The sequence below is a fragment of the Colossoma macropomum genome, unplaced genomic scaffold (genome assembly GCF_904425465.1).
Source record: "Colossoma macropomum unplaced genomic scaffold, Colossoma_macropomum, whole genome shotgun sequence".
Lineage (NCBI taxonomy): Eukaryota > Metazoa > Chordata > Actinopteri > Characiformes > Serrasalmidae > Colossoma > Colossoma macropomum.
In genome coordinates, this window is record NW_023494803.1 from 29,811,107 (window position 1) to 29,833,136 (window position 22,030).

The 22,030-nt window shown below is 41.2% G+C and overlaps 2 protein-coding genes across 2 annotated transcripts; both read left to right on the forward strand.

Moving 5' to 3' along the window:
• The first annotated feature begins 2,720 nt into the window (after positions 1-2,720).
• On the forward strand, positions 2,721-4,778 carry gdf3 (growth differentiation factor 3). Its single transcript, XM_036593622.1, has 2 exons — positions 2,721-2,990; positions 3,958-4,778. Exons 1-2 carry the CDS (start codon positions 2,723-2,725, stop codon positions 4,776-4,778), a joined length of 1,089 nt encoding a protein of 362 aa, XP_036449515.1. The 5' UTR covers positions 2,721-2,722.
• A 1,413-nt stretch (positions 4,779-6,191) lies between these two features.
• Positions 6,192-9,378, forward strand: bmp2a (bone morphogenetic protein 2a). Its single transcript, XM_036593881.1, has 2 exons — positions 6,192-6,540; positions 7,244-9,378. Exons 1-2 carry the CDS (start codon positions 6,192-6,194, stop codon positions 8,098-8,100), a joined length of 1,206 nt encoding a protein of 401 aa, XP_036449774.1. The 3' UTR covers positions 8,101-9,378.
• Positions 9,379-22,030: the final 12,652 nt, after the last annotated feature.

The following is a 22,030-nucleotide window of genomic DNA, read 5'->3' on the forward strand; positions in this document are numbered from 1 at the left end:
TATCTTTAGACCAGTGATTTAAAGTCTAGAAATGAGTTTGCTCTTTAAGCAAACAATGAAGAGCCATTTTTTTATTAGTAAATGAAGACAAAATGGGTAGATCTCATCAAAATATAGCTAAAAATCACAGGGCACCCCCTCATGGACCTCTTTCTGTTCTGATAAATTGTGCTACTTTGTTGAAATGTCCTAACATAGTGCCTATTTGTAGGTAGCTCCCTGCATAAAACTATAGAATATTTTGATACCCAAAATGATCTTACCATCATGATGAAAATATTACCAGCATTAAAACTATAGGTAGAGTCTAAATTACCTCAACTGGATAAGTAATAACATTAGGCTGAATATACATAATACACTTAAGGTAGAGCTGAATTAACATAAAAACACAATAAAATGTTAGCAAAACCAGTTATACTTGTAACTTGACATACGCGTGCACAATAGGGCTGCTTGATGGGTAGGGCAAATTGTTAGAACAGACCGACTGCCTATGTTGTGATCGAGTAAAACTACTTATCAATACTTATCAAGACTTATTTAACTTTTAAAATAACAAATACAATGCAGTTTATTATTTTTAGTTAATTACCCACATAGCAAAATCACTAGTATAATATAAAAGTATAGCAAAAGCAAAAGTATTCAGTATTCAAAGGTTTTATTGAAAATTATAAATAATATTGCTAATTTGACTATCTTTGGAAACAAAAAAAATATCAGTGCTACTAAATGAAGAGCCATTTGGAAGCTGAAAGCACTGACTCTTATTGATGAGCTGAGCCAATTGATCTAACTTGCTGGAAAGAACAGGAATGTCCATCACTACTAGAGGACAGCAGTGAGTAACATTTGTTTACTTGAGTTTTACTTGAGTTGGTTGATACTAAATATCGGTAGTGAAGAAAGACTGAAGTATTTTGCTACTTTAGGCTTGTACTTCAGTGGTTGCAATCAATGAACAAAAACAAATTGCTAATCGGATATATGGCAATTAATCAGCTAAAATTTCATGACCAGGGAGAAATCTATTCTATACCACTTACAAGTTTTTCCTTGAACTGTACATATAAGCCACAAAGTAATTTTTTTCTTTTTTCTTTGCATTCCAAAAGATTCGAGTTGAATAAAACCAGTTTGTTTCCACATAAACTTTATATTTATTTAGGTAGAAGTGACAAACCCTTTTTACAGTACAAGAACTATTTAGAAACCTTTATATTTAAGAGTATAATGTATACATCCATACATATAAAATATGTAGGGTGACAGTTCTTCAGTATCACACTAGATCACACAAATGACCTGACATGATAGTCTGAATGTATAAATGACAAAGGTTTCCGTAGTTCAGTAGTGTCTAACACTGCACTGTGCTCCAGGATAATTTCACAGTGTTTTCAGAACACAGTCATTACGTAAACATTAAAAAGAGGGGGCTTTTTGTAGCATGATATAGACAAATCCACCATAGCACTGAATAAATTATCCTATGAAGTGAAACACGAGGCTTGGAAAACATCATGACTGTGACTCGGCCATGACTAAGGCCCACTCATTTTTTACAAGCATTATTCATTGTGTCCCTGGACGTGGACCACAACTTGTTTTTTGTGGCCTCTGTGTTTGAAACTCTATCTAATATGAGCTGATGAGTAAACTTGGAGCACAAAGTGTGATTGTGACAAATAATGAGATGAGTATGGTATCTTGTTTAAAATTGTCCATATTTCACTCCTGTCTTGTCTGCAGAGACTATTGTGCTCCTTGTCATAATGATATCAGTGCAAAACCACACACAACAGCAGTATATTAGCATCTTGCAAGTCACTTCTTTGTCATATTGCAACAGCTTTGGACATCCTTTTGGTAACTTTTCAGGTTTGTAAACTGATAAGGATAGTACGGATGTGTGAAAAGGTCAGGTGGAAATTGCATGTTAATGCATATTAGAGGCTAGGGGCACCCAAAACTTTCACATGCACGAATCTTTTCATTCACATTACATGGTTTCTAAATATCAAGTCAAACAACTGAACCCAAACTTTTAAGCTTTGGCCACTTTTCAGGGCCTGTTCACAACTCACTGGTCTCTATTTTTCACTCAGTGCTGTTCAAGAAGTGGAATGTAGGCACAGAGTTCAGCCAAGAAACTGTTATCAGGAGCACACTAATGGATCAATCTGTTGTGTCTTGTCAGTGCTTTTAGCATTGGCTCTTGGAATGTGTTTGATGAAAAACTTTGTTTCTCTATGCCCCAGAAGGATGCTTTATGTAGACACGAGGAAAAGGATAAGAGGTTTGTGGTAAACAGCAGTTTTCTTCTCAATACCAAATGCATCATAGCACCAGACATAAGGTTTCAAAAACTGTAGCCTTAAGCTAGCATAAACTGCACTTAGCCATGATGCTATCTCTCTTATTTGCCTCAGTGGAACAGAGTTTAAACTGAGAAGCTAATGGACGTGCAGGCCTGTGTATATTCCCTGTATAGCAAACTTGAGGCGAAAGAGTAATTAGAATTTTTTATCTCTGTTCACACGTATCGAAACCCTACGCGAACTTCAAAGACACCTACTTTGCATATCAATTCGATTTCGCACTCATCTATTTGTTCGCCTTCTTGCTCTCGACCAATCAAATGTCGCTTCTCACGCAGGGGCACTTTTTAAACAGTCTACTGAGAAACGAACGTTCAGACTCGTTAGCGTCCGCCATTATGGCGATTTTTAGGTTTTTATTTCTGTCGTCTGTTTGTACCTTTGGGCTTGTCTGCACTGAGGACGTGCAAGTTCAGGAGCGACTGTTTTTAAGTTCACTGGGGCTTTCGAGTCGACCTAGGCCGTCAAGACGTGGTTCTGTGCCCTCACTGTTGTGGAGGATCTTTAAAAAGACTGATCAAACACGAGCGGAGACTGATCCGGATCCGTGCACGGTGCCGGAGTACGGAGTGAGGGGGAACATCGTGAGATATGTCCTGGACCAAGGTGAGTTTCAACAGGTCATTGTTCTGGCTTAGGCCTCAGGAGCTTCTCTCCGTCGCATTAACCTCTTTATGTTCATAGTTGAAATACGTAATTTCTTTTGGCCACGTTGTTAACTTTGCTAAGCAAAAATCTGAAGAAACGTGGCTTAAAAATAAAGTTAGCATCATAGCTAAGTGGAGATTATGCCAGCTTAATGCTACAGGTTTTGAAACCTTATGTCTGCTTTTCTTTTTGTTTATGTCCTTGCTGTCAATTCCAGAGCTGCTAAATGGTTTTTTGTTGTTTTTAAAACAATGACTCTCTCTCTCTCTCTCTCTCTCTCTATCTGTCTATCTGTCTATCTACTTTCTATCTTAGAGTGTACAAAGTAACTTAAACTAGCATTACATTAAGTTATTACGTTTGGTCCTAGGACTACGAATTTGTAATAAAAATGAAAGTACTGAACTTTGAAACAGTGTTTGATGTTCATGCAGGGTATCCTTTGAACACTTTAGTTCCTATAGTTGCTGTATATCCATTTGTAAGAATATATACACACACACACATGCACACCGTATAGCTTTTGAAGACAATAACAGCTGACGTGTAATGGAAATTATTTTTTCTCTAAGTAAAGGTGGTACTGATAAAAATGCTATACCCTGATTTCTTGTTTGTGTAAAGCCCACTGCCAACAATGTATATTTTGGAACTGAACGATTATTGAAGAGTTTCACTTCAAACCAATCAGACCAATTTGACTTTTCCTTACCACACTATACTAAGTTGTGGGACCCGATATGTAAGATGTGAGACACATTTAAAATACATTATTTCATTTTTAAACATTTTGCAGTACTTTAAAACACACACATTTAGGCCATTTTCAAATGTATTTCATTAAATACACTTTACATCTATTTTCTGCATGAGGATGGGTTCAGAGCTGTCTCTTAAACACAATCTTTATGATCTTTCTCAACAGGTAGACTCATTTCTGACTCCAGCAGCCATGGTGTGGAGAAACATCTGTTTTTTAACATGTCTGTGCTGGAGGACGTTGAGCAGCTTACATTTGCCCAACTGGAGTTGAAGTTCAAACCAGACCTTTCCCGCTTGTCCCACCATGTTGGTCAGCACACCTTCAGCATGCACCTCTACAAGGTCTTGAGGACCCAGTTAAAAGGCATGAACCATGAATCCAGTCGCAGATTGCTGCTCTCCCAGTCCGTTCAGTACACCCACAGCACCACTGTCCACTTCAACCTGACTGACCTCGCTGAGTGGTGGAGGAAGCCTGGCAAGAACTACGGGCTGGTCCTTGTACTCCAGTCCCCACAGATAAGCAACAAGCTAGACCCGCTGGACTATGACCCTGGTCTCGCAGACATCCCTGAACTAGTCACCTCGCTGGTGGTCGTGTCTTTGAACCCTTACCAGTGTACATCCAGAAAGAAGCGAAGCGCCTACTATGTTCCAGTGAGCCCCAGCAACGTGTGCAAGCCGAGGCGTCTCTACATTGACTTCAGAGATGTCGGCTGGCAGGACTGGATCATCGCGCCCCAGGGCTATGTGGCCAACTACTGCCATGGAGAGTGCCCTTTCCCTCTAAGCGAGAGCCTGAACGGGACCAACCATGCCATTCTGCAGACCCTGGTGCACTCCTTTGATCCCAAAGGGACCCCTCAGCCCTGCTGTGTCCCAGTCAAACTGTCTCCCATTTCTATGCTGTACTATGACAATAATGACAATGTGGTTCTCAGGCATTATGAGGACATGGTGGTGGATGAATGTGGGTGCAGATAGTGATTAAAAAAATCTATATTTGTTTTAGATGTGGATACAATAAACTTTACTTTAAAAAATGGTGTCAGATTATTCAGCAGTTTAATAAGCCACACTTTACATTACTATTTATTCAGCATGCAATACTCAATTCCCTCCACTGGTTGGCGCTCTGTGTCCAAATTTGGCTTATCACAGTTGAACACTACCAGTTGAGTTATTTAGCAAAAAATGACCATTCCTGGTTAAAGTTAATGCAGTTTAAAATGGCAAATTCTTGTCAATGTTTCTAATTTAACACATTTTTTTATTACTCAATCTCATTGACTTTTGATGGAGGAATATAAGAGGAAAGAGGACAAACATGCTCTCTTGTTTTGGAAGTACCTGTACGGTGTCAACCCCTCTCAAACACGTACACCATTAATGCTCCTCATTTGACAGCATGAATAGTTTTCCCCCCCTCCATTGCTCGTTGATGTATTCACTCGTGACATCACTGAGCCACTAAAAGCCACTTTGAGCAGAGAGAGAGGGTGTCAGTCAAAACAGAGCACAGCACACTCCGCTGAGCTCCCGACAGGAGCAAAAACCAAATCTGACTTAGCTTTACTGCGGCAAAGAAACTATTACTACATTAACCCGGCTCACTTTGCTTTTCCTGAAACGTTTCATGTTTTGGCGCGTGAAAGGGAGTGAAGTATGTGTGAGAATGGGCAGCTTCGGGAAGCTTCTGGGTTTGTGCGGAGCGGCTGATGCTCTGAAGTGAGAAGGAACTGCGTTCTGAAACGGTATAAACGAGCGCTGGAACGGGGGGGGGAGTTTCCTGCAGGACCCCAGAGCTGTGTCTGAGAGCAGAGGGATGCGTGTGGAGCAGTAGCCGCTAGTGCTGCTGAACTTTCTCCTCAGAGCCGGCAGTGCGCGCGCGCGCACACGCGCACACACTACACCCAGCAGGAAAGCAGACTAAACTCTAAACACAGCGAGGAGCTCGACTTCTTCTAGTTTGAGACTGTTTCTCGCGGAAGCCCAGCTCGCCCTCCTCCTTCATGTGGATGGATGTTTCAGTGGAGACCCTGTTTTCCTTTCACTGATGGACAGAAAGGTGCTCAGCTAGTTCTTTGACGTCTTTGAGGCGTTTAGTCGCGCTTCTCCCTTTACTCCCTTTAAGTGAAGAGACTATGACAGGCTCGCGCTTCTCCTCGTTCGCCTTCTTCACGTTTGCTTTAGAACTTCCAGCAGAAGCGGAGCTCAGGCATGACTGATCGGCGGACGCTTCATCTTTAGACGCCTTTTGGGGGGGGAAAAAAGGGGGGACAGACAGTGACAAACATGGCAGAGTGGAACCGGGGACGTGGAAGCGCGCGTTGGCCAGTGGCCGTGTGATAGAGGATCGGCCAGGGTCTCGTCCAGGCGGGCGGCCGGTGGGTGACCATGCGCTCCGCCGCGCTGCGCGCGCTGCCCCTGCTGCTGCTGCTGCTCGCTCACGCGCGCCTCGGAGGCTCCGCGGGGCTCGTCCCCGAGCAGGGCCGCAGAAAGTACGCGACGCCGCTGTCCCAGGACACCCTCAGCACCTTCGAAGCACGACTCCTGAGCCTGTTCGGGCTCAAGCAGAGGCCCAGCCCGAGCAGGTCCGCCGTGGTGCCGCGCTACATGCTGGACCTGTTCGCGGCGTACTCGGCCAACGCGGAGCCCAAGCACGGCGCAGGCAAGCGCTCTCTCGGGAGGGAGTCTGAGAAGTCTGCCAGCCGCGCTAATACCATAAGGAGCTTCCACCATGATGGTAAGCCTTCTGCTGCAACTAATAGACGTTTAGAACTAACAGAAGTTCTCTCTTTGGAATTGGGTACTGGGAAATTTATCACGCGGGCTCTTATTGAGACGTTTATGGAGATGTTTGTGCAATGGCAGTGTCCTCATGAAAATAAGTAACAGGTGTAGCCACCAACGCCAACAGTGCAGTTACATGGACAGCAAATTCCTACATGCAGCCACAAACAGAACCGTTCTGCTTCTAATCATTTATCAAATAGGCACGCTTGTTGTTCTAGCTAACCTTTATTAGCTAGCAGCTCATCAGTATAGTTGCTTTAGGCTTTTGAATTAAAGAAAACATCTTTTGAATAAAAGTTTTGAGATGGTAATTTGGAAAAGTGAGTATGGACAACATTAACATTTATCAGCCTGAAAACTTTTCGAATTTAGGCTCATCTGGGTCCTAATGAACACAGTGTCACCAGCAAGAGGTCACACTTTCTCAGTAACTGTAAACACGGTTTGGAATGTATTGCAGCTGGCAAGGGTTCAAAGACCCTGTGATTCAGTGCATTACATGAACCACTCAGTTTACATAAAGCTAACTTCAGAATAGCCTTGTTTTATTTCAGTCAGACCACCAATACAGGCAAAACTCAACCGCAAACAAGTAGGTATCATGCTTCTCTGGGTATAGGGGTGTAATCTAAGTGTATTTTCATCTCTTTCAGAATCTACAGAGGAGCTGTCAAGTCACAGCGCCAAGACGACTCAAAGGTTCTTCTTTAATCTGAGCTCCATCCCCAGAGAGGAGTTTGTCACATCAGCCGAGCTGAGGATTTACAGGGAGCAGGTCATGACGCCCGCCAGCAACAGCAGCAACAACAGCAGCTTGGGGTACCACCGCATTAACATCCATGAGATCATGAAGCCTGGGCTTCCTTTTAAAGAGCCCATCACGAGACTCCTAGACACCAGGCTGGTTCAGCACAGCCTGAGCAAGTGGGAGAGCTTTGACGTAAGTCCGGCCCTCTTGCGGTGGACCGCGGAGGGCCACGCCAACCACGGCTTTGTGGTGGAGGTGGTTCACCCAAGCAGTGTGGACGGGGACTACAAGAAACATGTCCGAGTCAGCAGATCGCTGCATAACAGCGAGGACTCGTGGCCGCAGATGAGGCCGCTGCTGGTGACATATAGCCACGACGGCAAAGGACACGTGCTCCACACTCGGCAGAAACGGCAAGCGCGGATCAGCAAGCCCAAGAAGAAGCACAAAGCGAACTGCAGGAGGCACTCCCTCTACGTGGACTTCAGTGATGTGGGCTGGAACGACTGGATAGTGGCCCCTCCAGGTTACCATGCCTTTTACTGCCAAGGAGAGTGCCCTTTTCCTCTGGCGGACCACCTCAACTCCACCAACCACGCTATAGTACAGACGCTGGTCAACTCGGTGAACAGCAATATTCCCAAGGCCTGCTGCGTGCCCACAGACCTGAGCCCCGTGTCCCTGCTCTACTTGGACGAGTATGAGCGAGTGATCCTGAAAAACTATCAGGACATGGTGGTGGAAGGCTGTGGGTGCCGCTGATGGACCTTAGCATTGACTCTTGCAAAGACACTTTATGTTCCAGTACTACACTTTTATTTATGCTAAAACACATATTTTGGAAAAAAAAAGTATATAAAGCTATATTTATGTCCACTAATGGGAAAATAAATATTTTAATTGGAGTTCAACTAATGTATTTTTCTGATGTACATTTCAATTTTCTACATTTCTATTCCGCACATGAAGTATACTGCTCAGATTTTGTATTTATTTCTATCATAACCACTTTTAGTGAATAGTTTATCTCTATTTATGTGTAATCAAAGAAAACAATATATAGATTTGTAAAAACATCAGAGCGCATCATAGATGGGTTTATGTGTATCCTTTAATTGCTAGAGCAGAAAGTCTCCTAAAGAAGCCCTAAAGTTTAGATATTGGAGGTATGATGCAATTTCAGTCCTGTCTGCACCAACTGTCGTGTCATATGGAGCACTGAATGCATTTAGTACAGCAATCCATGTACATCATTTGGGCCTTGCTTGCAGTAAGAAGCAGTGGTGAATGTGAATGCACTTATCTAGAAGCAATGTGACAGGTAGTTGACACTGAATGCTCAGGAACTTTTGTTGGTGTGCGTGAAATCCACAGTATGAGCCTATAAAATCTACCTATAGCCTTACAGACAGTTGCTGTGTTCTCTTCATCCTGATGTTTTGGTTTATACTTCATTACCCTTTACAGTGAAGTGTGCCTCATCCAGTCTCTTTACCCATATCTGTGTTGTTCACAAGTTGGCGTAAGCGCCATTGTAATGCCTTGACACTGTCAAGACACTGTTGAAGAAATGAGGTTCCTTGTCACTTACTTGTCGAAAAGCGTACAGAATGCAATTCCCATGCTGCTAGACATAAATACAATAGCATTTAACCGTTTGGAAAATCTGTTTTGTTTTGTTTTTTCCTCACTTGGAGGTCAAGAAGACCGGGTACACCTCCCAGTGATCATTTACTTGAACTCAAATGTCAAAAGATGTAAAAGAAAGTAATAAACAGCTCTTCTCTAGGAGTCTTTAACAAGATTTATTGGTGCTCGACAGCAGAAAGGGTTGGCAAAAAATATGTACTGGAATGTTTTTATTTCTGCAGATAGTACACTAAAGATAGATGGGTTTAGTTATGCTATTTACTCCACTGACTCCAGTTTTCCTCATGGTTAACCAGGCACCGTAAATGGCCGAGCCGGTGTATGGAAAAACTCTTCCCTTTGACACTAAAATAATAATGTGAAAGGTAACAGAACAAAACCTTTATAAGGTTTCAGCTAGCTTCAACATCAGAAGAGTTACAGCTCCACTTCTTCATGCATCATAAAACCAAGTCTGTGGGAAGTCCTCTTTTTATCTCATTTACAGCTTTCGTTAAAATGGAACATGCTCTTCTCGGCTGGTAAAACGTCCTGACATACGAGTGTTTGAGGAAAGATGTTCAAAGTTCATTAGGAGGTCAGTAACAGTTTGGTTTCTGATAGCCGTGGTATGGCGCGCAGCACATGGACACTCCTTCTGCTTTCAAATCAGCATGTATGGTTTACAGATGTTGAGGAACTGACACACGCTGCCTATCAAGGTGCTTGCTGGAGAACCCCCAGTGTACACATAGCTTCTGCTAAGAAGTGCTGGGCTCACCAGCCCAGTCTGAAACTTCTAGAATGTGATGTGGTGGTAGTGACGTAATTGAAGGATCAGTATGTGCTGTAAAGAGTTTGATTCTGCCCTTACTGTTATAATAATGCTTTGAATGCCTGTGACATTCCAGAGATAGGGTGGTGAAGATGGCCATCTTTATGGTTCATAATTTGTGTTGAGACTATGTTAATGGTTGAGATAAGAACACAGGAACTTCCCAACTGCTGCTCAAAGAGCACTCCTCCGGTCTGATGGCACAACAGATAATCATCTGCTTCTATTTGGGCCCAAGCCAAGTTCAGTGGGAACTGTCTGCTTCTCATGCAATGTTATTGCCTTGACCTGAATTTGGAAAACAAAAATATTTCAATGTAACTTTACATTGATTTGTGTCATTCATTGTTCACCAAATCTAAAAAGTAATTTCCTATAGCTTTACTGTAGCTATATTGTAGCAAGCTTCTGTCCATCATTAGGTGCTTTAGGCTACTCACTATGAGCTTCCTACCTTTGTGGATATGTACTGACACCTTCTGTAGAACTATAAAATGTTTGACTCAGTGTATGCAGTGCTTATTGAACTTCTATAATTGCCCTCCTGCTACACTTCAAAGGGGATTTTCCAAAATGTCTGCATAATTAACTCGTTCAATTGGAAACAGAGTGGTCTGATGTGAAATGCTCCATTCGAGAGAAACTTACCAAGTCATAATTCTTCAAGAAGTTATAGGAACCAGACGCCTGAAGTGTTCAGTGCCTCTGAAAGTTATCTCACAGGAAGTTGGTTGCATTAAATGGTTCCGAATATGTTGCCTGATGCCTGAGACATTATTTAGTGATAAGGTTTTTTGGCCTTTAATGGATTATTTAAAAACACATTCATGGCAGAGTGGTGCATGCAGAGTACCAAAAGACAAAATAGTCCAAGCTAAGACTTTTTTTTCTGCTTTACTGCTATTTTACCATAAGTAGCATTACATTTAAGACTTAGAAGATACTTGTAGGTCTACTGGTCGCTTTGGATAGTAAATTAAATGGCTATACTTGCACTGTTGATGCTGTGACCCCCAGTTCCTATCAGCACCAATGGAAAGAATTCTTGGGAGCTGGTCAGTTTTTTCTAAAATGAAATTGTTCACATAAAAAAACTCTTACACAATTGAAATATTTAAAAATCAGGAAAAATCAGTGGATTTTACCTTGTGTGGAGGTCAGTTCATTTTTAAAAAAGATCTTCAGTCTCACTCAAAAGCAGTTTTTCAAAGTAGCATCCACTGAAAGGTTCTTGAGGTTCATCTATGGCATCTCTCCAAAGAACCTTTCTTGCATCTTTAAGAATGTATAACATTGTCTCCTCTCCCTTCCTTTTCTCCTCCTCCACCTTTTCCTCTCCGTCCATCTGCCATGTGACCCAAGGTTGCACATATGCAGAGACCACTGGCCTTGCTGGAGCTCCAGCAGGGCTTGATTTTGGGCGCAGGAGTTTGATGGAGGGAATTTGTCCTGAAGCCTCTCATTTAGCTCATAACCATGAACCAGGATCTCATCTGGACTGCATTTGCACCATAGGGGCCTGACCACAGTGCAAGGAAATCATAGGCCCAAAATTGCTGCGCTGCAGAGGCAGTGGCCAAATGTTGGTATTTTTATTTACTTCAGGAGGCAACAAGTTAATTTATACGCATGCAAACGTTCGACTTGGAGTGCAGCACACAAAGCCAGCAGCAGAAAATGGCTTCTTGCCTGTGAGGGTATTAGACCCTTGCTAGTTTAATTGTTTGTTTTCATTGCTTAAGTGTATAAACTTCGCATGAGCCAGTGAGTGTGGAAACTCCTCTCTCATTCTACATTACAGGGCACTGTTGCAAAAGCTCCTGCCTTACTTCACTCGGGCGAAGCACAGGCTCGTGCACAGCTGTGCTTTGAGTAGTGGAGATTGCTTCAGGTCCATTGACCTTGTAGAACTTGTAGTTCCATTACATTATGTGATAATTGGTCCCGTCATTCACAAATGCATAACTGCTTTTTGCTGTATGTGTAATTACAGAGGGTGCTGAGAATAAACCTGTTTTGCAGTGCGGCCTACTGGCGGACCCCAGAAATGTCGTAGGATTTGACGTGCAAAGCCAGCTGTTGATTGCACCTCAACACTAGAATGAGTCGGATGAGCTTTGGTCAGGTTATTCAACCATTTTGTACTATTGCAACTCCTTTTTAGAGGAAGCTTTCAATGGTCCCCTGTTTACATTCCAGTGGTTGGAGTAAGGTAGCCGGTTTGCTAAGCGTCGTCTCCAGGTGCAGAGAGATTGCAGAGGTAATTACAGAGGAAATTCCCTAACCACAGTGACAGTACCTCTATGATGAGCTCTTACTGTGTCATTTACCTATTCTCCCACATAAGCCCTCAAATACCATCCTTCACATGACTCAAACCCTCTTGTGAAGATGCGTGTTTGCTCGCTGAACACACCCTTGAACTTGGGCTACCCTGAGCAACATTTCTGCAGAAGCAGTTGAGTAATGATAGCATTTCATAATAGAATAGAGCAAAAATGAAAATTGTACATGTAAAAGCAAATCATCTCTGTCCAAAAAACAGTAACTTTACAGGAGAAGACAAACACATTCTTTATTTTAGTGCAAGTTAATATAAAGAAATTTTATTCTAAGCAATTTTTCTATTGGTCTGTCCATCATCATGCTCAAAAAAAATACAGAAAAATAAAAATTGAACAAAAGAAAAGATCCCTTATTCTTTACTGCGACGCAGTGAAGAATGCCACTAAGATTTTGGAGCCTCTGCTTCCTTTAAGTGGCCATCTGTCAGAGGTTTAAAGATGTTTTTTATGACTGCTTGTCATTATTGTTTTATGCACTGACTGTTGAAGCTGCTGCAGGGCCTTGCTGGAAATGAGGCCTTGGTGTTAATTTAGAGCTTCCCTTCTTAAAAAAAAGAAAAGAAAAGGAAAAATGCTTAACTGTCAGTGAATGTAGGTGTATTTTTGCTTGTCTATACCAGCTGGTAGATCTGAAGCTGCATTAATAAGCGCACCCATATGCAGTCATTGTTTTGTTGTAGACTTTTATCAGATAGAATCATACATTTTTCAAAATGTTGGATAAACTGTAAATATTCTTCTGGGAAGGCTTCACACTAGATGTAACATTGCGGTTAGGATTTGATTGCATTCAGCCACAAGCGCATTAGTGAGGTCAGGTTCTGATGTTGGATAATTAGTTCTGGATCACAAATGTCGCTCCAGCTCATCCCAAAGGTATTCAATGGTGCTCCATCACCAGAGAACACAGTTTCACTGCTCCACAGCCCAATGCTGGAGCGATTTTATATCCCACTAGTCGACGCTTGACACTGGGCCTTAGGCTCATGTGTGGCTACTCCAGAGCATCCCATTCTATTGGCAATGCTTTTCCAAAAAGATTATACACAGTTTATTGCCTGTGTCAGCAGTGGGTGCACCTTAGAATAGCTACTTTTGTATATATGTATTTGGGTATATTTGCCAAGGCCAGTGTTGTAGCATCCAGATAAGTTGTAACAGGGTTACCCTTTTGGTTTAGCTGCAGGGCTGAGGAAGCCGGCATTAACACTCATGATTCATTGCTGCATGCACGCATCCTTTGATGTGTCCTGTCTTCTTCCGTCATGTTCTGTCATTGCTTTGAGGTACAGCATCCAGCTTCATCTAATGGATCACATTTGAATACAGGGTTGTTTCTAGCTATAAGCTACATGCAGTCACTTCTCAAGTCATCAAGGGCCCCAAGTATGTATTTTTTAAATCTATTATGTGTCAATAAGCAGGTAGGATGTCTCTTAGGGGGCGGCACGGTGGCGCAGTGGGTAGTGTTGTCGCCTCACAGCAAGAATAGCCTGGGTTCGATTCCCGGCCGGGCGGCCAGGGTTGTTTCTGTGTGGAGTTTGCATGTTGTCTGCGTGGGTTTCCTCCCACAGTCCAAAGACATGCAGTCAGGCTGATTGGACATGCTAAAATTGCCCCTAGGTGTGAATGTGTCTGTCTGCCCTGCGATGGACTGGCAACCTGTCCAGGGTGTGTCCTGCCTTCTGCCCAATGACAGCTGGGATAGGCTCCAGCACCCCACCGCGACCCAGAAGGATAAGCGGTTTAGACGATGGATGGATGGATGGATGTCTCTTAGGGTCCTGTTTGAATACACTAATCTGTAATATACCTAATCTTTCAGTTTATCATTCTTAAAATGAGTAGATCATTTTACTCATATTTCCCAAGAGGTACAATCTACTCCAGCATCGAATTGGCCTAATCCTACTGTGCAGAAATCCACACATACTATGCATTGTCAAGGGAAAGACCACAGTTTGTGAAATAGAAATGTGCAGAATTCATTGCTGTAATTGCCTATTGAAAGAACAGTAATGTGTGCTCTAACACACGCTAGGAAAATGTGCCTGGAAGGGTTGCCTTGCTCGATTTGTATACTTTGACTACTACATCTCTCTCATAAGTAGTCACGTTCCTCATGTCTTTTTCCAGCATAAACAACTGATGTCACAGAGCAGTCATGGGAACCTACATAAATTATATAGCACAAGAACATTTTTGTCACAGTTAAACTTGGAGACACCGACTTTGTAAGGATAACAAAAAGAAAGCTTTAAGTTCAAACAAAGCCACCACTCGCCCCCATGAAAGTTCCTGCCCCCAGAGTTCCAGTGACGCTGGCCTAGCCATACAGCTAGCAACAGGAGAACTCCACCAAAACAAGCACACCCAGCTCCCCTCCAGCTCCTGATACTCAGCTGCCTCTGCTTTAGATGCTGCAGAGCTGTAATTTCATGTGCCGCTGGCTGTATCCGTGGAGATTTATTTTGTGTAAATACATGCTTTACTTCCTCTAGATCCCACCAGCAGATGGCAACCATTAGTCCATCTCACTTTAAACAAAATACGGGCCGATATAAATACTTTGCTGACCACTTCAACGTGTGCGATCGGACTTCTGTCTGCAGATTGCTGCTCCATTTGAATGCAAAGGGAGCTCTGTGTGTAGGGAGTGGCTGAAAATAGCTTAAAGTGCAGGCTAGCAGAGCCCGTTGCGTCCTGCTGGTGATGTGCTGCAGGGATTTCCTTGAGTCAAAAGGGCATCCAGCAAGTGAGTGTGGAGGTTTCCTTTTCAACATGCTTTCCTATCTTTCCTTTGCTCTCAGCGTGAGTAGACATTATTCAAACTGTGGAGCACCTGTTCATCTTCCAGTTTTTGCCTCACCATACAGTTCTTAAGCTTTTAAGACAGACTAAAAAACCCAAAGCTTAAGGCACAGATGTAATAGTGTAATGATTTGGCACTGCAACAGAAACAAATCAAAGAAAACATGTGGGGAGGGCTGAGCATATTTGAAAGTGCTTTGGACAGCTGCGAGTTTGACTTATTATTGAAGCTAATGGCATGACATAATCCCCAATATGCTTCTCAGTAATGTGTCATGACTAGCCAGGTATCCAGCAGAATTTACATGCCACAATGTCTAAGCAATGCTGCTCAGTGTATTGTATTATCTGACAATCATCCTTTTCAGAGAACGTTGTGGTACTTCAAACATAAATTAAAAGGCCCATATCCTACTTTTATGTCTTCCCTTAAGTTCACTTATAACTATTTGGTTGAGTTTATGTACCAAAAACAGTCACCGTTCAGTTTTACATGACCATTTTCCAACCTCTCTTTATCCCTTAGAATTAAACTCATTGTGCCTTTAAGACTGATGTAAGTAAATGGCCTCTGTTCTGTTTGGTTGCCTTGAATTGTGCCTCATTCAAAAAGTTCAACATGAATGGGCGGAGCTAAACTGCTGTAGGCTGAATAGGCAGATATGTGTATGATGTCACAAAAGCACTGAATTCAAAACAGGCTGTGTTTGCAGCTTGGCTTCCAAATATGGAATGTATGGGCAGATAGTGAATGGTAAGATTTGAAACTTTACTCATACTACATCACAGTTTTTTAATGATAAAGGCCTTTTAAACTGTCATTTTACTATAGCGAAATAAGGTATGTGTAAGAACGACCCAAGTCACTATGATGCTATTATTCTGGCTGTGCTAAGTTTCTCTGGTGGAGGACTGCCCTTCAACCAGGTTTCCATACCATTAAAGGGAAATGTCATTAATTTTTCAAAATTTATGCAGAATTTAATCGTTGAGAAGTAAACAAACTCATTCAGAGTGGTTTGATTTGAAACAGTGCATTAAAGAGAAACTTACAGACTCGATGTCTGTACAATGGTGGTAATAGGAAACAGGGGTCGCCATGTCTACAACACAAACATATCCATTTTATTTACTATTCCAAACGACCAGTGATCCTACACGTGTCTTTTTAGTTTTTACGTTACACTGACTACAGTAAAATAGTGATAATTCTTTTTTCTGTACTATTTTGCCTTACAATGTCCTGCACGTATTTCTTTACCGTTAATGGATTTAAAACAGGGAATGTTAGGCCAAAAGCTTTTTCCCAAACTATTGAAAAACAATGTCTCAGACATCAGGCAGAGTATTTATAACAATTTCATATCATAATTTTCTGTGATATAGCATTAAATGCTTCAGACATCTGGTTCCTATCACCACCAGTATGAAGAATTTTCAAGTGAAAGAAATGAGCACGTTTCTCATGAATTGAGCACTTCACAGCAAACCACTCTGACTTAGTTTGTGTACATCTTAACCATTGAACTATAGAGAAATTTTGACAAATCAGTGAAGTTCCCATTTAAGATGCTGGGAAATCAATCCCTATCATGTGTTGATGTCTAAATTTTATTACAGCACATTGCAAAACCAATCAGTTGCTTCACTAACCCCCCATTTTTACATTTTTAATTATAAACCACTTTAACCTTTCACATACTGTAACCCTCCACTTTGAGGTTGCAACTGTCCTGGTTGAATTTGGTCTCAATTTGTCCAAATTGTTGACAAATCTGTGTGTCAAGTTTAAGGTTAGAATTAGGACCAAGGGTAAGACTGGGGTTAATGATAGAGTTAGTTTTTGTATTGACTTGAATGTTAAGGTTTGCGTGAGTGTTAGTATTACAGTTTGAGAAAGTTTAGCTAAATTTAATAGATACATAATTCAATGTAAATTAAAGGCAGGGGCAGCATCCAAAAAGGCATACTACCATACTACATAGTATGTCAAAATACTACAGCCCCATTAGCACATTCATTAGCATAGTGTGTATAGTATTGTAGTATGTGATTTTGGATGCAGCCAAGGTAAACATTTACAATACATCTACCGTGGGCTAGCCACATAAAGTGTTATCATGAAAATTGCCAGTGAGTTTATTGGAACTATCAAACGCCTTCATTTCTATGCATCTTACGTTTATCAAGCATTCTATAGGACTTTATGAAGGTGCTTTGGTGCACTTGTGATCTACAGCCTCTCTCTCGCTTATAGTCTAGTCTATTAAACCAGGGCCTGGCTTTAATATTAGATAGGGGTGGCAGGGATGTCAGTCTCTCAGCTGTTGCTTCTACATTAGTGTCAGGCTCCCAGCTGGAGGTGGCCCTGGGAAGAATGCGAGCATCGTCCCTCTCTTTGTGCCTCATTACGACAGGTCCGGAGGCACACTGAGGGAGTGCACAGGATCAGTTTCCCTCTGTGGTGCTACAGACTTTTCAACAGCCACACACCCCTTCCTCTGCTGGAAACTATACTGAAGAAGTGGTAAAAGTTGAACTAATCATCCCATTCATTGCTTAGGACACTGTTAAGGCCTTTATTTGGGTATAAGAGTAGTGTCCAAGAGGAGACGTTTTAGGTTTCATCCACAGGAGTACATGATATAACCAGAGATGGAATGTCAATTATTGTTCATATATTGAGTGATTGGTAGTTTCTAATTAGTTTAGCTAAATCATTTGATAGTTTCAACCAATCCACCAATAATCCACTTATAAAAATGTATGAAGAAGCAATAGTGTGTGCCTGTAGCCTACTTGTAGATGTGCACCAGGAAGGTTGTGTGCTCAAATCCCAGGACTGACTAACTGGGTACTCCTGGTCATGGCCTTGGGCAAGACACTTAACCCTATAACATTTCCATAAACTTTGTAGGTCCATTTAGGTTCATTCTGTTGAATTGGTGCAAAGTCAGAGCTCAAAACACGTTTTAGACTTTTAACCAACTTGGGCTTTGAACTAAAATCCTTTTGCTTTGAGTGACCTTATACCTTCATGTTTATTTTATTAAAGTAGATGATAGAACATTCAAACCTCCAAAACACTGATCTTTAGACTTTGGGACATCTTTCCTTCAAAACAATGCAAAATGCAAGAGTGTGGCTAAAATTAGGCTCCGCCCACAGATTAAAACTCTTTGTATTTCTGCAGTGACATAAAAACCTGGGACAGCAGTTTTTGAATATATTTTTTTTGTTGTTGTTTAAAAATTGAACTCTAAAAGATAAATGTAAATCTTTCAACTTCATTGTAAAAGAAATGAGAAATCACTTAAAAACCAGCGAGTATTATTAAAGTATTATTTAAGTTGAACTTTATGGGTTAAGGTTTAAGAATCACAGATCATTTAAATAACCTTTCATGTAATAATGGACATAAATTATGTAAGTCATGAAATGCACAGTGTCTTGTTCATGTGTTCAAGACATCCATCCATCCATCCATCCATCATATAAACTGCTTATCCTTCTGGGTCGCGGTGGGGTGCTGGAGCCTATCCCAGCTGTCATTGGGCGGAGGGCAGGATACACCCTGGACAGGTTGCCAGTCTATGGCAGGGCAGACAGACAGACATACACATTCACACCTAGGGGCAATTTAGCATGTCCAATCAGCCTGACTGCATGTTTTTGGACTGTGGGAGGTACCCGGAGGAAACCCACGCAGACACGGGGAGAACAGGCAAACTCCACACAGAAATGACCCTGGTCACCCTGGCCAGGAATCGAACCCAGACCCTTCTTGCTGTGAGGCGACAGCGCTACCCACTGCACCACCGTGCCGCCCTGTGTTCAAAACATAAAATAAATATCATAAGAAGGAATCAGATGGATCAGACATTTCTCCAGTGTGTGAATAAGGAGCGAGTTAGGAGCGTGAAATAGAAAGCCTGGACCGGAGTGGTTACAGAAGGCTTTGAGAGAGGAGTGGAAATGTCAGCTGCTCCACTACACTCTTGAATGAAGCACAATACAGAAAAGCCAATCAGAACAGAGGTCATTTACATGTATCATTTACACATGTGTCCTAAAGGCACAGTAACAAAAACAGCCTGTTTAAACCCTAGGGATAAATAGAGGTTAGAAAATTTTCATTTAAAAAAGAATAATGACTCATTTTGGTAAACCATACTAACAGCACAAGTGAAAAAAATGCAGGTAAAATCCAAAGCAGAGCTTCTCTATAGCGGCTCAAACTTGGTACTTGTTGGTGTTGTTGTTTGATAATTCCGGAAAGCAAAATATCTGTTTATTTGATTTGCTTGACGTAAGTGGCCACATAGAAAAATAACATTACATAAGCATTTCAAATAGATATTTTAAAAGATTTTGTATGAAGTCAGTGCAATCCATGTTAAATCGAGAGTAACAGAATGCATCATTTGGTTTTCCACAACTGCGTGCTTATTTTCTTTAACATTGGTCTTGTTTTCACTACAGTGAGAACTCAGAGCTTGTGAGTCTGTTAATCATCATTTCCTTTGCTAAGGAAGTTGTAATAATTCTAAATGCTTTAAGTTTCTTGTTTCTGAGACACTTTAATAGCACACTTGAGTGAGTTATGGAGAGTCCATCTGGGCCTACTGTTTTATTAGCTCTTACTTGGCTCACTTAATTACATCTACCCTATGAGACAACCCTGGCTGCAGCAATTAGAGAGGCCTGTTAAGTATTTAGTATTTGAATTTAGTATTTGTTATACCCAGTATTGGGTAATGCATGGCAGATTTTAACATGCAAATTATCCATGATACTTGTGTGTTCCTAAACTGCTATGTTCAGTGACTGGACTGAAAGACCTGGAGAACTTTGGTTCCTCAGTGAAATTATGAATTATGCATTTAATATGACATTAAGAACTCAGGAAAAGAACGCTTGTAATTGCACAGCTGGACACCTCACATTCACAGCTGGATATCATAGTGATATACTTTACATGAAATTGTTTAACTGTGTTTACAAAGTTTTAACTTGAGCCTGAACGGTAAAAGAGCTTTAATTAAAGCACCTAATCTTCAGATTTCACTCTTATAAAAGCCATAGAAGTAGAGCTGCCCCTCGGTTCAAACACAAACTCTGCCAAGAACATTAGTCTTGCTTCTTTACAGTGGCTGAAAAAGAATGGCTGATCCTCTTACTTGAATTGTCCTTTCAAAGTATCTGCTTATGCAATTATTCAAATTGAACGAAAGGGGTATGCAGGATGTACTACAGTTTTTAATATTTGTATTTTTATATGTGTTTAAAACAGAAGTTACTTTATCACTACATTGAAGAAATACTGGAAAGCAGAAAAATGACCTGCTGTCTTGGCTGTTTTTCAGAACTAGTCCACAAGAAAATGCACGGTTTAGAGATTTGAGCATAAGCTGATTTATTCCACTGAAAGGATTTTTATCACAGCTGAACAAATCCAATCACTAAGCATCGTTTCAGACTGCTGAGAACCTTGCGCTCGATTGAAAACCGTTGGGTTTGACATGCACAATGCTTTCGTCATGCTTGTCTCAATATCTAAACTGATTCTGCCTGGGGCAGAGGTAAAGGCTAAATTAGCTTAGGATTCTTAAAGGCACAGATACGCTACACATTCCTACTCAAAATGAATCATTTCATTAGGAGGGCATTTTTAGAAAAAACTTAAAGGGCTCATGGAAAATCAGTGCTTCCTCATGATTTTATTAAAAGAGTTTCATGTAGTATGTAAATATTGTTTAAGTTGCAAAATGTACAATTCCCTATACAGACCACTACAGAGACCATCATATGAAACTGCCTGGCTCACACTGCAGGATATTTAGGTCAATTTTCAGGCCGATTTGCTCCTCATGACAATTGCAAAAGGTCTCTCGATCGATATCAGGGTGATTTTAAATGAAGATCTTCCCAGATTATCCTGTGCTGTGGGGTGTCTATAATCCAATCTTTACTCCTTTGGTTTACACCAAGTGCAGTCGGGACCTCCCTGATTGTGAATCGTAAATATTACACATGTTCGATATTGACGACTCAGTATCCTGTAGTGTGAGGTGGATTCTCTAGTGTGAAATGTCGTGTTAACGTCATGCCTGAAAGACTGTCAACCAATGAGCGCCACTAGCATAGCAATAACCTCGCTGTCATCCGCCCTGTCTGTTTAGATTTAAAGGCACGCTAGTTTGCAAGAAACCCCTGCAAGGTTTTGAGAATTGGAAAAATTAGGTCAGGACTCTTGTTTGCATGCATAATCTGAAAGTGTGTGGTGTTTTTTCAGGACAGATTGTGTAGTGTGGGGACTTTTATTACATTGTTTTTGTGATGTCACAAAGAGCAAAGTGTTTGCAAAAGTACATCAATTCCACCTATAGCAGTTTTGCCCCACCCATTCATGTTGAGTTAAGACGTGTTTCAGCCTGATCCACTTTTTGAATAAAGCACAATGCAGGGCAGGTAATGAGAACAAGAGTCATTCACATATCGCTGTTGTAGGAACAAAACCTTATATCACCAAAATGATAACTTTGCAGGAGAAGGAAAAACATACTTTACTTTTAATGTAAGTCAATGTAACTAGATGAGTTACATTGACTTACATTAACTAAAACAAAATTTTGTGCCATTTCTTTTGGTCCATTCCTCAAGAAATTTTCACACAATGTAAAGTGCAATAGGCATTTTCAAATTATGTCAAAAACTAGAAAATGACAAAAATGGAGATATAGGCTTTTGTTCTGACAGCAGTGATATGTTTCAGGCACGTTCACTTCTAAGGGATAAAGAGAGGGTGGAAAAAGGTCACGCAAAAATGAATTATTGACTTGTGAACATAAAACTACAAAACATCATAAGTGGACCTCAGGGGGGAAAAACTGAATTAATAAATACGAGACTAAAAAATGATATAAGCCCCTTATATAAAATCTTTTGAAAACCTATTTGAAGTGCTTATATGAGCCAATCCAAAAATCAAATAAACAATTTTAACTAACTAGTTTGATGCAGGATTAACATGCAAAGAGAGAGATTTAAAACGAACATCGATAATTTGGTG